At 50.4% G+C, this 15292-nt stretch overlaps 1 protein-coding gene across 1 annotated transcript in view; it reads left to right on the top strand.

Moving 5' to 3' along the window:
- Nucleotides 1-14110, top strand: part of MAPKAPK2 (MAPK activated protein kinase 2) — a 53068-nt gene extending 38958 nt beyond the window's left edge. Inside the window, exons 4-12 of the mRNA XM_065871302.1 lie at nucleotides 10178-10317; nucleotides 10506-10570; nucleotides 10855-10934; nucleotides 11451-11577; nucleotides 12191-12266; nucleotides 12659-12783; nucleotides 13119-13204; nucleotides 13304-13384; nucleotides 13967-14110. Of these exons, the coding sequence (XP_065727374.1) occupies nucleotides 10178-10317; nucleotides 10506-10570; nucleotides 10855-10934; nucleotides 11451-11577; nucleotides 12191-12266; nucleotides 12659-12783; nucleotides 13119-13204; nucleotides 13304-13384; nucleotides 13967-14110 (924 nt within the window). The remainder of the gene's footprint in view (nucleotides 1-10177; nucleotides 10318-10505; nucleotides 10571-10854; nucleotides 10935-11450; nucleotides 11578-12190; nucleotides 12267-12658; nucleotides 12784-13118; nucleotides 13205-13303; nucleotides 13385-13966) is intronic.
- The last annotated feature ends 1182 nt before the right edge of the window (nucleotides 14111-15292 follow it).

Raw genomic sequence — 15292 nt, 5'->3', positions numbered from 1 at the left:
CTCTCTCAACTCCCTCCACCTCCCGTTAGATCTGTTGATTAAGGTATACATGCCTTGAGTCTCATTCCGCTAAACTGGGGTGATGAAGATGAGTGGCATTTATCACTTCCAATTGAAAATTTATATTTGCTTTGTCAGTTGTATAGGGTCAAATGGATGGGAGCTACGTGTGGACCAGAAGCTGTGTTCGTGACCTCCTTCTGTCTTATTTTCTCTTAATAGTCCATCTCTGTGGGTTTCGTAAAGTCATACCTACATACTACAAAGAGCAGAGCATTTTTTCTCCCTGCCACTCAGATTTTAGCTTACAGCCAACTTGGAGAGCCTAGTGTGTTTCCTTCCTCCCGTCATCTACCCTGTGTCCTGGGGAAAGATGCCTTGTATCCTGCTGTAAGCCATGGCCTATAGAATTGTTCTGATACACAGTCTGCCCATTTAATCAGTAAGTGTGTGTTGCAGCTCCTCTGCACTAAGCTCTGTGCTGGGCCTGACGGATGCAGAGATAAATGGGGCTGACCAGCAGACAGAGCAGGGAAAGGAGGCCTTTAGGAGGAAGGAGACAGGGTAACAGTACACTAATATCAGCAGCTCAGGGTTTGTTTGTCAAAGCCTCGTTTGTAGTGAAAAAAGGGACCTGGAGGTTAGAGTCTGAATTGGGTTGAATCCTGGCTCTGTCAGTCACTAGCTGTGTGACCTTGGGCAAGTTACCTCGCCAGCCCTGGTTGCCACACCTGTAAATGGAGTCAGCCATTGGCTCTATTCCAGAGGCCTGTTAGGAGGCTTAAATATAGCATATTTTCTATATATAAAGTGCACCTGACGCATGGTTGGTGCGGTATACACGAAGATTCTTCTTTCTCTTTCAAAGTCGGCTGGAAGAAACAGAAATATCTGTGTCCTGTAGCCTTTCACTTTCCTTTCCAAGACTCCACCGTGGTTGACATCCCTGCTGTGCGCAGGACTCATTTCCAAATAAGTCAGAAGTGGTCAGCAGTAGCGGTTTGGGGCCTCAGCCTGCTCTTTATCATATTTGGGCTATACTCTCCAGGAAGATGCCAGGTCTTTCTGTCACCTGGGTTCCCCTCATACTCTGAGTTCCAGCAGGTCCTCTTTCCCCCTCCGAGGTCAGCATGGTATCCCCATCTCCACCCACCTCCTGCTCTAACAAGCAGGTCAGCTTGCTTCTGGGGCACTCAGGCTGGGGGTCAAATATAGGACCAAAGCATACTGCCCCTGAGAATCCCTAGACTTAATTTTTAAGAAGAAATACACGCAGATGGTAGAAATCCAAACAATATAGAAAGATATAAAATGAAAAGGGGAAAAAATGGAAAATGGTACTAGCTTCTCTCTAGTGCCTACTCCCCTGGGGTCAACTCTGTCGATGTTTTAGGGGGTAGATACCTCCAGAAAAATGTTAAGCATCGACGTGTCTGTATATCTTCTCCCTCTGCCTTAAACAAAACAACAAAACCACCCAAGTGGTATATTTTACATTCTGTTTAGTACATTTTTATTTTTGGAAACTTAAGAAACACAAAAAAGAAAATGCTACCTGTATTACCACCATTTATGAATAACCACTAATGAACCTTTTGGTGTGTTTGCTTCTTGTCTATGTGAACATACTTTAAAAGTTACTTAAGTAATGTGAATGCAGCTCCATTAAAAAAAAAATTAGAACAGAAGCAAAAAAGCCGAAGTATCATCATGTTCTTTGTCTGCTTTTCCATTTATTAACACCCAGTTCCCCTCACAGTGGCGGATGCAACCCTGCCGCGCTCTTTCAGCAGGCTGTGCCACACTCGGTTGGTTATATGCAGATGCTGCCATTTATCTGACCATCTCCTCAGTCGTAGACATTTAGGTTCTGACCAATTTTTTTGCCATTAAGATACTTTAGGAACGTATTTGTAGGATGATTTCCTAGCTAAGTAATTATTGGGCCTAAGGTTTGAACATTTACAATTTTGATAGATATAGCCAAAAATATACTAGTTTATATCCCTGTTGAGTGTATGAGAGAGTGCCTTTTCCTCAGCAATCTTTGAGTAAACTCAGGAGTTTGTTTGTTTGTTTGTTTTTTGGCCTCACGGCTTGCAGGATCTTAGTTCCCCGACCAGGGATCGAACCCGTGCCCCCTGCAGTGGAAGCTCGGAGTCCTAACCACTGGGCAGCCAGGGAAGTTCCTCTTTTGTTTCGTTTTTGGTCAAACATTAAAAAAAAATTTGCCATTCTGGTGAAGTTATTGTTACTGTTTTTTATAAACATTTCTCTTTTAATGAGTTGCATTGAGCATCTTTGGTTTGTGTTTCTTTTGCTTTGAACTGCCTGTTCTTATTCTTTGGCCATTTTTATATTGGATTGTTAATCTTTTACCATTGATTTGCCAGAGTTAAGTTAACCTTTTATCTGTCATGTGTTGCAAGTATTTAAAAGACATTGTCATTTACAGTGTAACTTCTAAGCCTCTTGTCTTTTGGTTGAAGGTTGGTCCTTTGTGGCTCCCCAGGGAAGGTCCTGGAGAGTAAGAGCGAGGGCGAGGGTGGGGACCACAGGGAAGGTCATCTTCTGGGCAGTGTGGCTCAGTGCTTTTAAAGGCTTTTTGTACTGGGTTCCTTCCCCATTTTAAGTTTTAGCTTTGTTTTAGGTCGGGATTTTCCCCCATCACATTAATGAAAATCAGTTAGCAAAATAGAAAACCGCTTTTACCTCCCAACCAAATGTTTGGGAATGTGTGTGCCAACATGAGGGACCCGGTGATGTACTTCTGTGTGTCTTTATTTTCAGTGACCTTCTAAGATCGAAAAAAATCTGCTGTTAGATTTGTTTGTTTCGATCACTTCCTAGGGGAGGCCCATCAGTTGCTCCTCTCTGAGCTGTGCAGAGGTTCTAGAAGAGGGAGATACTCTTGCTGCCCCTATAGATGTAGAGGAAAACCATCATTTCAACCAAGAATTATCTGTTTGTCATGTCTTATGCTCCCGAGCTGGGCTAGGTGAAAAGAGATGTGTGACACCTCTCTCCAGCGTTTCGTCTCTCTGAAATTTGGGAGGTATTGTGGCAGCACACAATTTATGTCCTTTATAGCACAAAACATGATGTGTAATTAAAAAATTTAAAAAAAAATCTTGTTGTGTACTTCCTGCACTAAAATGTAAGCTCCATGGGGGTACAGGCCTTATTTTTCATGTTCTCTGTTGTTTCCCAGCACCTTCCAAACCAGCGTGTGGCACGTGCCAGGCACTCCGGGTTTGCCAAGTGATGGCAATCTGGGTAGGTGAGGTCAAGTGCTGTGAGTGCCACATGTCTCCCCATCCCCTCGATGGCTGCAGAGCCAGGGACGGGGGCTTTGGAGGGACCTGGCTCTTTAGAGAGATAACACATGATGCCAGGACAGCATGTCCTGGTCCTACAGCCTTGTGACTCCTCATAACCTCCTTGTTCACTGTTCAGGGCTCTGGGGGCCCAGTGTTGTAGGTTTCAGGTTGAAAGTAGGGGTCCAGGGATTTTTGAGCCAGACATGGATGCCCCACTCCTAGCTGGAGAGCTGGGGAGGCTAGGTCAAGGGCCAGGTGGAGCTGGAGCAGGACAGAGAGTGACTGTGTAGGTTGCACTACAGTTCTGCTCTTCTCCTCTCCTTAGAGGAGGGCTGTGCAGCATCCAGCGCCCACTGGGCATGAGCTGCTTTCTTGCTCAAGACTCGACTGGGCAGCCCCTGGTCTGTGGCTAAGCCACCTGGCAGAACTGCTTGGAAGCCCATAGCTGCTGTTCCCTGGCCACAGGGCCTGGGGGTATGGGTGACAGCCTCCAAGTAAAATTGGGAGAGTAAGCTTCTTTGCCTCTTTAAAAGTATATATGCTAATTGTAAGTCACTTAGAAAATTAAGTTATAATAAAGAAACTAAAGCACCTGTAATCCTATCTTTCAGATATATAATTACCAATATTAACATTGTACTGTGAATGCGCTTCCATATATATGTATATATATACACACATACACATACTATATACATCTGTGTACATATACATACACACACGAATATAGATAGATATACATACAGAACCGTACTGTACCTAAAGCTTTGTAGGTTGCTTTTTCACATACTGTCAGATAAATTTAAGGAAATTTCAGATTGGGAATTGTGCTGCAAAAGAAAAAAAATAAGGTGCTACTGCTGATAGCGACAAGGTGACTGAGACATTTAGGAATCCATTTCGCATTAAATATTTTTCCGAAACATCATTTTAATGATTGAAGAGTGTATAGATAAACTCTTTTTGAAAAAGCAACCTCTGTTGCTTGTTGCTGGGCATTCGGTTTGCTAGCCATTTCTAGTTAAGGTAAACAACTCTTAGAATATACATAGCCTTAAAGCTCCACCTATGATTAGTGCCATAGGGTAAATTCTAAAATTCTACAGTTCTTGAATTCTGGAATTTCAAAGTTAAAGGTTGGTTTGTACTTTAAGGCCTGTGTACATCCCCCATTTTGGCTGTTGGTATCATGGACAGTCTTGGGCAGATGTTGTACCCTTTGCCTTACCACGGGGTGGTGGGAAAGAGGCTTTGGGAGCGGTGAGATTGGGGTTCAGATACCAGCCCTGCTGGGGACAGCCAGCTCAGACCTTGAAGTGACCGCGTAGCTCCTCTGAGCCTATGTTTTCTCATTTATAAAATAGGATGCGTCCTCTTGGGGCGGGTCTGAGGGCTCCCCGTTGGAAGTGCTTAGCACACCTTTTAACTCAGAGCCCTCCCTGGAAGCAGGGGCTCCCTTCTCCCTGCTCCTTTTCAGCTGCTCCTTGCTTGCTGCCAGCTCTGTGCTAAGGAGCTTGCTAGGACTCAGCCCACAGCAGCACCTCTCCTTCCCAAGTCCTCCTCGTTTCTTCTGGCCTGCAGAGTGCCCAGGTCAGCCCCCTCCTTGTGGTAGGGAGGGGAGTGGGTGAGCCTGGCCCACAGCAGGGTTGGTGCCCTTCCTGCTGGGAGTGCAGAGGAGGTCTTATTTACCAAGGTGCACCACGCTCTGCCTGATTCAGACTTTTGCATCACTCTTGGCACCAAATCAGTCTTGGGAAGGGATGGATGGCTTCATTCTCTCAGGACATGTGCGCCCCACCCCCAGCTGTCTAGTTAGGTGATGTGGGAGGGAGGCTTAGGGATGCCTAAGCCCGCTTCTCTCCCAGTCCCCCTCCACCCAGCGCCTGGAGCTATTAATAGCACCTTAAATGAGATGGGTGTGAGCGAGATCCCAGCTGCCCACCCCAGTGGGACTCTGGCACACTGTGGGGGGTGGTTTGGGGGGCAGAACAATATATTAGCAAACACTAATGCAGTGCTTACTATGTGCCAAGCACCGTTCTTAGTAATTTACATAATGCATATGTATTAATCCATTTAATATAGGTAGGTACTACTATTATCCTATTTAAGAGATAAGGAAACTACAGCACAAAGGGATTAAACACTTCCCCAAGTTCACACACTTGGTAAGCGGTGGAGCTTGTGAAGGGGATGATGCCTTTGGGACCTGGGGTTTGTTCCTTCCTGTCTTGTCCTCAGATCTGCCTTGCTGGTGAGCTGTGCTTCAGGCCCCAGCCTCTGTTTCCCTCCTTTTCTCTGGCTCACCTAGGCCTAGGATGCTGATTACTCCTGAGTCTTTTCATGTGGCCCCATGATGGAAGGTTTGGTGGCGGATATAAGGGGCACCATCCTCTTCCCTCCACGTTCCGGCAAAGACAGGCATGGAACAGTATTTTTTTTTTTTTAATTTTATTGGTGTATTGTTGATTTACAATGTTGTGTTAGTTTCAGGTGTACAGCAAAGGGATTCAATTATACATCTACATGTATTCATTCTTTTTTAGATTCTTTTCTCATTTAGGTAATCACAGAATATTGAATAGAGTTCCCTGTGCTGTCCTTGTTGTTTATCCATTCTATATATACTAGTTTGCATCCCAAATTCCCACTCCATCCCTCCCCCACCCCACACCCTCTTGACAACCACAAGTCTCTGTGAGTCTGTTTCTGTTTCATAGATAAGTTCATTTGTATCATTTTTTTAAGATTCCATGTATAGTTGATATCGTATGATATTTGTCTTTCTCTTTCTGACTTACTTCACTTAATATGACAATCTCTAGGTCCATCCATGTTGCTGCAAATGGCATTATTTCGTTCTTTTTAATAGATGAGTAGTATTCCATTGCATATATATACCACATCTTCTTTATCCATTCATCTGTTGGCATGATGATTTAGGTTGCTTACATGTCTTGGCTATTGTAAATAGCACTGCTGTGAACATTGGGGTGCATGTATCTTTTGAATTAGAATTTTCCTCTTTTCTGGATATATGCCCAGGATTGGGATTGCTGGATTGCATGGTAATGGAACAGTATTTTGGGAGAGCTCCCACAGCTCCCTCATTGCCACCATTACCCTAGAGGTTCCTCCCCAGGCAATGGGCTCTGTGGCCTGGTCCCTGGCCCCCCGCCATACTTGGTAGGTAGGTGACCTTGCCTATTGCATTGCTATCTAGCACATGCAACAGTTGACCTTCTCTACAGAGCAAGGGAATTTCAGATGCAAACTACAGGGGGGCCGAGGCAAGTTGCAGTATCCATTCCAGGCTTAGCATGGGCTTAAAATATTTTATAATCCCTTTCAGGCATTCCTTGTCTCAGGGCCTGTGGCTTTTTGGTGGGAAGACCCTTCTTTCCTTCAGACATGAGCCCTCAAGGCTGTGGTTCTGGGCCCTTTCGCCCCCACTGTCCTTGTCCAGGCCAAAGAGGTAGGAGCCTTTCCCACGTGACTCTCTTGGCTTCTGGTTGAACCTGCTATGTTCCTCTGCTGGTGGCCCCTGGCAGCACCCGGGGAATCCTGTTTTCTCTCCCTGACTCTTCTCTGGCTCAGAGCTCAGCAGCCCCCTTGCTGATCTTTACTTAGCCGGGTACTCCAGATTAGCACATTCTTGCTTTCCTCTCTCCAGGCTTCTGTACCCAACAGCTGTCTACAAAGTCTCTTTGGCTCTTAATGGCTTTGCCCCTGTGATGTCAGCCAGCCTGTCCTCCTGACTGGGTGGAAGGTCTTGCCTTCATTGCATGGGCTGGTTTTTATATCCAGTCAAGGATTTCTGATAAATACATACCTGGCTGTCAATTACCAGTCTTCATGGGAAATTCTTACTATGTTTCTCTTAGAATTTAAAAATACTTGCTTTTTCCAATTTTCTTACTTTGCCACATTGAATCTAGTTTTACAGATGAGGAAACCCTTTTCAGAAATGTAGATTGGCTTGCCTGACACAAGCTGGGAAGTGCAGAACTGGGATGCAAATTGTGTGCGATTCCCAAGACCAGGTTTGTTGTGCTAGGCCAATCCAGCTCCTCTGCCAGGTAAGGAATTGTGTGTAAACCTGGAGGTGGAATGTGAACCCAGGCGTTCTGGCTGTAGATTCTCTTTTACCTAATGCCACACACGCTAACGTGTCTATAGCAAAGAGAGCAAGCAGAACCTGCGGTGCGTGCTCTGAGTTTAGGAGGGGCCGAGGGGCATGCACTTGGGTTTGGGCCTTGGTGTGTCCTCATTTAGCACAGCTGTGGTTGGTTACAGCACAGAGCTGGTTTCCAGGCGGTGGTCACAGGGCTGCAGACAGAAACCCAGCCTATAGTCTTGCTGGTGACTTGTATATATCAGGGTTTCTTGGTTGTATCAGGATGTTCCAGCCTCAACTCAGAGGTGATGGAGAGGGCCCCTGTGCAGTGGCAGTTATGCTGATGGTTTACAGTGGTGAGTGCCTTTCTGATAACAAACCACACTTAGAGGTATTCTTTCATTAGATGCTTGCAATGGCTCTCTGAGGGAGGGGGCCAGGCAGGTATTTTAACCCCCAACTTACAAATGTGGAACAGGCTTAGAAAGGTAATAGCCTCTCCAAGGCTATGCAACCAGAAATTGACAAATTCCAGACCAAGCCCAAGTTTCTCATGACTGTAAATCCAATGACCTCATGTTGCCTCTGAGTAAGTTTGACGACTTCAATTCTTCCTCTCTGGGCTTCAGTTCCTATGTGCCTGTAGGGGGCGATAGAGGTCTTTCTATTTTGGGTGCTCTGAGAACTTTTTCTCTTGAACCCTTTGAACTTATCAGTCTTATAGCACATTATCTCTGGATTAGAAGCATTTTCTGTGTGTCTACCTCCCCTCATGCCCTCACCCCCCAGTTTGAGTTCTTTCAGATTGGGACTCTTCTATTTGGTCTTGACATCTAGCACAGTGTGTGGCCTAGTAGGAGCTCGATAAATGATTGTTGAATTGAGATACATGCAAATGAGATTGGCCAACGTCTCCTCCTCCTTCTCATAGTGCATGGGAAAGGAAAATAACCTTTTTCCTTGGTCCATCCAAATAAATGAAGTTGAAGGTGGCAAAACTCAGGACCTGTGCAGTGTCCTTAGATGGCCACCAGGTGGCAGTGTGACCCCATGGCGACCTTGTCTTCTGCCTGCTCCCTAGGACACCGAATTATCTTGGCCCCTGTTGGGAGACTGCCTTTGCAAAGCCAGTTTGCATTTGGTGATCTGAGACTGACAAGTCTCGGTCTCTGCCCCTCCTCTGAAAGTTGCGTGTTATCGTGGAAAAGGTTTACGCTTTGGAATCCACCAGGCCTGGTTTCCAACCCCGGGCTCTGCCTTTCCCCAGGAACTGAGCCTGGGACACACTACTTCTCTGAGCCTCAGTTTCCACATCCTGTAAAATGGGCAGCCATTGTACGATTAGGAAAGGACCAGCATATCATAGACCATAGCATAACTGAATGTTAGTTTTATTTTTGGAAATTCCTGTGTTTGCTTTTCCCTGCCCTCTGTAATCTGGCTCCGTCCTGGCCATCTGATCTTACTCACCAAGCTTCATGCACTTTCCAGAAGGTCTCTTAGTGCTCCTGATGCATCACCCACCGCCCCAGGGTACCTCTTGGTACCAAGATGACTGCCATGGCACCAGGTGTCATGTGCAGGAGAGGTGGTGTGCATTCCTGTGCTCCTTTTAAGAGGCCTCTCAGCAGACTTCCTATAAAGTTCTTCTTGACCAGTGTCAGGTCTTAGTAAAGGGCCTGGCTTAGACTAGTCAAGATTCAGCCCTTCAGGACAGGAATAAAGACGCAGACGTAGAGAATGGACTTGAGGACACGGGGAGGGGGAAGGGTGGGCTGGGATGAAGTGAGAGAGTGACATGGACATATATATACACTCTCAAATGTAAAATAGATAGCTAGTGGGAAGCAGCCGCATAGCACAGGGAGATCAGCTAGGTGCTTTGTGTCCACCTAGAGGGGTGGGATAGGGAGGGTGGGAGGGAGGCTCAAGAAGGAGGGGATATGGGGATATATGTATACGTATGGCTGATTCCCTTTATTGTAAAGCAGAAACTAACACACCATTGTAAAGCAATTGTACACCAATAAAGATGTTAAAAAAAAAAAAGATTCAGCCCTTGAGGCAGGTGAGGGCGCCAGGCTGCTTTAATACCCCTGGCCACCTGGTGCATGGACGAAGAGGGGACAAGGACGAGGACCGTGAGTTAAGTAACTTGCTCAAGGTTGCAGATCTAGTAAGAACCAGGATTCAGACCACACCGGGCTGACTCCTGAGGCTATCTGTTGGTTGAAAGGACATTGCTCGGGATTTGATATGCTGGGTTTAGGGATCTTGGAGGTACCTTTTCTAACTGATCTGGAGTCTCCCCTGTCTCTAGGCCCCTTTCCATTGTTGTTTGGGTTTTTCTCGGTCTGTCTTTCTGCCCAGGTGTCCTTTACCCTCTGTCTCCCAATGTTCAACTCTGCTCGCCTTCTGGAATAGACTTCATGCCCATAGCTGGGCCTTTCCCCTGAATGGTCAAGGGTGGTCTCAGAGTAGCTGTCGAGACCCCACGAGGGGTCATCTTGAGGTTCCTTTTAGAGCAGATGAGGGAGCTGCAGAACTCTGAGTTGGGGCTTAGGAGAAGGAAGTGCAGGGAAAGTGCTAAGGGCTGGTGTTGGACCCAGGTAGGGAGAGTCGGTGGTGTGTTGGTGGGGATGCGGGCAAGTGCGTGGGCCAGGCCTTCCGGTAGGTGCATGCAGGTGGTGCAGCAGCCGGCTGCCCCGCTGAGATTACTCAGGAGGCACTCGGCTTGCAGATGCTGCAGGACTGCCCCAAGGCCCGCCGGGAGGTGGAGCTGCACTGGCGGGCCTCCCAGTGCCCACACATTGTGCGGATCGTGGACGTCTATGAGAACCTGTACGCGGGGAGGAAGTGCCTGCTGATTGTCATGGAGTGGTGAGCAGCCCTTCCGCTTTACTCCTGGCCCAGCCTGATCCCACTCCCCACCCAGGCCCCCCACCTTCTGAGGACTGCCGGATGGGGACTCTGAAGCTTAAAATGTAGACGCCTGATTTTTGGAGGGGCAGTGGGGAGAGTGCTAGTGGGATGCTATGTCCTCAGATCTGACTGTGGCTTTGTTTCAGTTTGGATGGTGGAGAGCTCTTCAGCCGAATCCAGGATCGAGGAGACCAGGCATTCACAGAAAGAGGTAGAAAGGGTCTGTTGTGGGGCCTGGGCTCGGGCAGGCAGGGGCACGGGGTGTCTGAAGGGGCTCTCGTGAGAGGTGCGGAGGCCTGCTGCCTTCTCCGGCTCACCGCTGGGGCCTTCTTCCTCAGCTGAGCCAGGGCTGCTCCTCATTCCCTGGTTTCTGGGGGGCGGGGGTGGACGTAGGGAACCTTAGGCTGTGTGGGGGGATTGGTGTATTGGGTGTTCCAAGCTAATGACACATCTTGTGAGTCTCCTTCCTGCTCCCCCGTTCCCTCTTCTCTGCAGAGGCATCAGAGATCATGAAGAGCATCGGCGAGGCGATCCAGTACTTACACTCAATCAACATCGCGCATCGGGATGTCAAGGTACCAGCTGTTCTTTTTGTCCCCCCCCCTCAGTCCCCCGAACTCAGGTGCCATGGAGGCCATAGGGGTCAGGGTCGTGGTGACCCTAGGGAGGGTCCCCAGAGTCATCCTGCGGTGCATCCCCGCTGCCCGGTTCCTGAGCGAGAGTGGGGCGGAGTGCCACTCTCTACCCCGCAGGCCCTGCCCTTGCTGGGCAAACCCCCACCCCAGTCATGAAGCCTTGTGAGGCCACCCTCACCCTGCGGTGCTCCTCAGCCACACCTCACCGCCGCACCTTCGGTCTCTGTGTCACTGCAGTGTTCACTGCGGTTCTCTGCATCAGTGTCCGACTCCCATGCACGCTGTAAGCTCTTGGGAGGCAGGGAGCTGAGGGTCACCGTCAGCTGTGCAGATCACAGGGGCTGGACAAATGGTTGTTGAATGGAGGCAGAAAGGAAGGAAGGGAGGAAGGGAGGGAGGGAGTGATAGCCCCTCACAGGTTCAGCAGAGGTTCTATTTATTTCTCTCTCTCTGTAGCCTGAGAATCTCTTATACACCTCCAAAAGGCCCAACGCCATTCTCAAACTCACTGATTTTGGCTTTGCCAAGGAAACCACCAGCCACAACTCTCTGACCACTCCTTGTTACACGCCATACTATGTGGGTAAGTCCAGAGGAGGCCTGGGGAGCTTGTCTTCCCCAGAGCTTTTCTCAAGCCCTCCTCTTGCCGGTCTCAGGGCCACAGGTCCTAGGAGAGTTGAATCCTCAGGCCCTTTCTAGCACTGGTTCTGGTGTGACCTGACCCAAACTAGGGCTCGTCAGAACTCAGCTGGGACTGAAGCATTATAGGAAATCATCTGCCTGAGATTATGGGTGGCATTTTGCACACATGCACACTTTTCCTGAGTAGAGCTGTCATTCCCATCAGATTCCCAGTGGAGTCTGGGATGCAGATTTGGTTCAGGAGCCCCAGCTGACAGGCACAGAATAAACTCTCAAAATGCGTTTGTCAAATTAAGTGGCAGTCTGAAATGCTCTTGCAGTTCAAGGCTTGTTTTATCTTGAGATTCTAGCCCTAGGGCTCTCTTGGAGAAGGGTCTTCTGGTCTCCTTTGTCCAGCCCTGGGTCTGGGCTATGACTGTTCCCCTTCCCAGCCCAGCTAAGGTCCCATCAAGATGGGCTGAAGGGTTGGATGGGGAGCACCAGCCACCGAGGAACTGCGGTGGATCCCAGTGTTCTGAGGGCCAGGCCCACCCACGTTGACCTTTGGTTTGCAGCTCCAGAAGTGCTGGGCCCAGAGAAGTATGACAAGTCCTGTGACATGTGGTCCTTGGGTGTCATCATGTACATCCTGTGAGTGCGTGGGGAGGGGCCTGGGGGAAATGGGGCTGGGCTGGCCTGGGCTGGGCTGGGGTAGGGGTGGGATAAGAAGAAGAGGCAAAGATTAGCGTTCCCCTTCTGGATGGGAGGTGCCCTGAGAATCCCCTGCATGTCCCCATCTCTCTGCGTTTAGTGGATTCTGACAGCTAAATGCTATAAATTAGCTTATGGGCAGGAAAATCTGTGGTTTACATACTGTTGCATTCCCGGGCCCTGTCCTTGACTTTGTATATTGTACCTGAGTCAGTGAGTCCCAATTTCTCTGTGACCTTTGCAAGAAGAAGCCTGTGTTGCGCTCTAGTCCTGGTGCAGGACCCTAAATAACATCAGCTCTGTCCCTCTCTTCCCACTTCCTCTCGGCTCAGGCTGTGTGGGTATCCCCCCTTCTATTCCAACCATGGCCTTGCCATCTCTCCGGGCATGAAGAGTCGCATCCGAATGGGCCAGTATGAATTCCCCAACCCAGAATGGTCAGAAGTATCAGAGGAAGGTAGAGAACCCACGTGTACATGTGCGTGTGTGCAGGTGTGTGTGCGTGTGCAGGGGCGGTCTCACGTGGGTGGCGTGGCTGTGGATCTGCACCCGGCCCACAGCTGCTGGGTGCGTCCTGTCTGTGTGAAGGGCCTGTGGCAGAGCTGGGGTATGGGGCGCGTGGGGCTGTCAGGGCTGGAGCCCTAATGGTCTTCAAGGCTAGCTCCTTGGGTGGTCTGTGTCCGTGCCCCTTTGAATCTGGTTTTTCCCTGAAAACTGTGGGAAGGAGAAGCAGAAGGGGGGTGACCCCTTAGCCATCTCTGTCCCCTCCCTGCACCTCGCTTTCCCCCACAGTGAAGATGCTCATCCGGAACCTGCTGAAGACAGAGCCCACCCAGAGGATGACCATCACCGAGTTCATGAACCACCCCTGGATCATGGTGAGCCTGGCGGGCTGGAGGGGCCTGGGTTCACGGGGACTGTCCCTTGGGGCTCCACCCCACCCAGGCTTTCACCATGACCCTTTTCTCTGTCCCCAGCAATCAACAAAGGTCCCTCAGACCCCACTGCACACCAGCCGGGTCCTGAAGGAGGACAAGGAGAGGTGGGAGGACGTCAAGGTGAGGGCACCACGGGCCAAGAGGGGCTCAGAGGGTGCGCGCCGAGGTGCTTGGGTGTGAGAGGCGGTGCTGGCCCAGAGGGGTTGCTTCTGTACTCGCTCACCCCAGGGGGGCTCTGTTACAACAGGAGCAGCGGCTCTGAGCCACTTCCCTGCCGGGTTGTGGGCAGAGGTTCTGTGTTTGGTCTAAAGTTGGCCGTGGCTGTTTTCTACAAGCCCTCTACTGTCTGGGTCTCTAAAGGGACCTGAAAGGTCATCTGGTACCATCTCCTCACTTTGCAGACGAGGAAATTGACGCCCAGGGGGGGGGTGACCTGGTCAAGGTCACGCAGCTAGTGATTGGCTGGGGCAGACACGAACCCAGGTCTCCTGACTCCTGGTCGGCACTCTTTCTGCCTTCCCGTGGGGCTGCTGGAGGGCTCTAGGAGAGCGCTGGCAGCACGGTGGCCAGGCTCTGTTGACCCAGCCCTGGGCCCATCACCCAGCCTGCCCTCTCTGTCTCCTCTGCTCCCGCCCGTCACCCGCATCCTGCCCTTGCTTTGCCTGTCGCCTCTCACGGCTCTCTCGGTCACTGCCCCCCCAGGAAGAGATGACCAGTGCCTTGGCCACGATGCGGGTCGACTATGAGCAGATCAAGATAAAAAAGATTGAAGACGCATCCAACCCTCTGCTTCTGAAGAGGCGGAAGAAAGCTCGGGCCCTGGAGGCCGCGGCCCTCGCTCACTGAGCCGCTGGGCCCGTCCTGCTCCACTGGAGGACAAGCAATAACTCGTGACCTGAATCTATTTTTTAAATGAAGAGACACAGAACTGTCCACTCCCACCTCCCCTCCTCCTCAGCCTCATGGAGCCCGGACCTCGTCATAGGCTGAATTCTGCCTTTGGTTCTGGCCACCCCTGAGAGGGAGAGCCTGGAAGGCTGAGAGGGCGTGGAGAGAAGGAGCAAGGTGCTCTTGAACCTGTGCTCATTTTGCAGTTTTATCAATAATTTGACTTAGAATTTTTATGAAACTTCTTTTATTGTTCTTGCCCTCATTCCTGCTCCTTCCCCCCAGACCCTTTCCTGTCTGGATACTACAAGGGTTTGGGGTTTGTTAAAGGGTATTTGTGGAAACTGTTATAGGGGGCGTCCCTGTGTCATGCCACCAGCCCTCTAATTTCCCCACTACAGCCCCAGGTCCCCGCTGGCTGAGGCCTTCCGGGAGCTGCAGGCCGTGGAGGGCTGGAGCCAGGAGGCCACCCACCTCCTCTGCTGAGCCCTCAGACGTCACCGGTGTGCCAGACGGATAGGAGTGAGTGTGGTTGTGTGTGTGCGTGTGTGCCCGTGCCCGTGTGCGTGGATCAGTGCCTGGGCCTGTGCATTTGAGGGGCCAGGGGCAGGCGGGGTTGCAGAGGGAGGGCCTCCGTTGGGGCTCAGGAACTGTCTCCCTCCTCAGGCCTGCCCTGCCCGCGCTGGCTCTGCCAAAGTGCCTGGGAAGCGTGTCCAGATTCTGAGCCAGGCCGTCCGTGCCTGCCTCTGTGAGCGGGTCCTGGGAGGTGGAGAGGAGTGACTTAGCACTGGCACAGCGACCAGGAAGGCTGGAGCCCCGCCCAGGACCCCACTCCCCGCTGAGTGCTGGTCCTGGTCCTCCGAGGCGCTCATCTGCCACGTCATCTCTCTGCTTCCCCTTCCTGCCACTATTAACCCGTTCGTGTTTATTTTCTTACATTTTTGCTGTTTCTCAACAGGCCCACCCTCAGCCCGCATGGGTGAGCCTGGGCAGTCGATGAGTGACACAGAGCTGCTGCGTTTCCTGTGCCTCCCGGGCTCTGGGGCATCGGCAGCACCCCCTGGTGGGCAAAGACAGCACCACTCTTGCGGCCCTCCTGCAGATCTCCATCGTGCGGCCTAGCGGGTGGGCGGGGGAGGC

This window comes from Phocoena phocoena, chromosome 1 (assembly GCF_963924675.1).
Source record: "Phocoena phocoena chromosome 1, mPhoPho1.1, whole genome shotgun sequence".
NCBI classification, from domain to species: domain Eukaryota; kingdom Metazoa; phylum Chordata; class Mammalia; order Artiodactyla; family Phocoenidae; genus Phocoena; species Phocoena phocoena.
The sequence above is the reverse complement of the archived record's forward strand: the minus strand, read 5'-3'. Positions and strand labels throughout refer to the sequence as shown.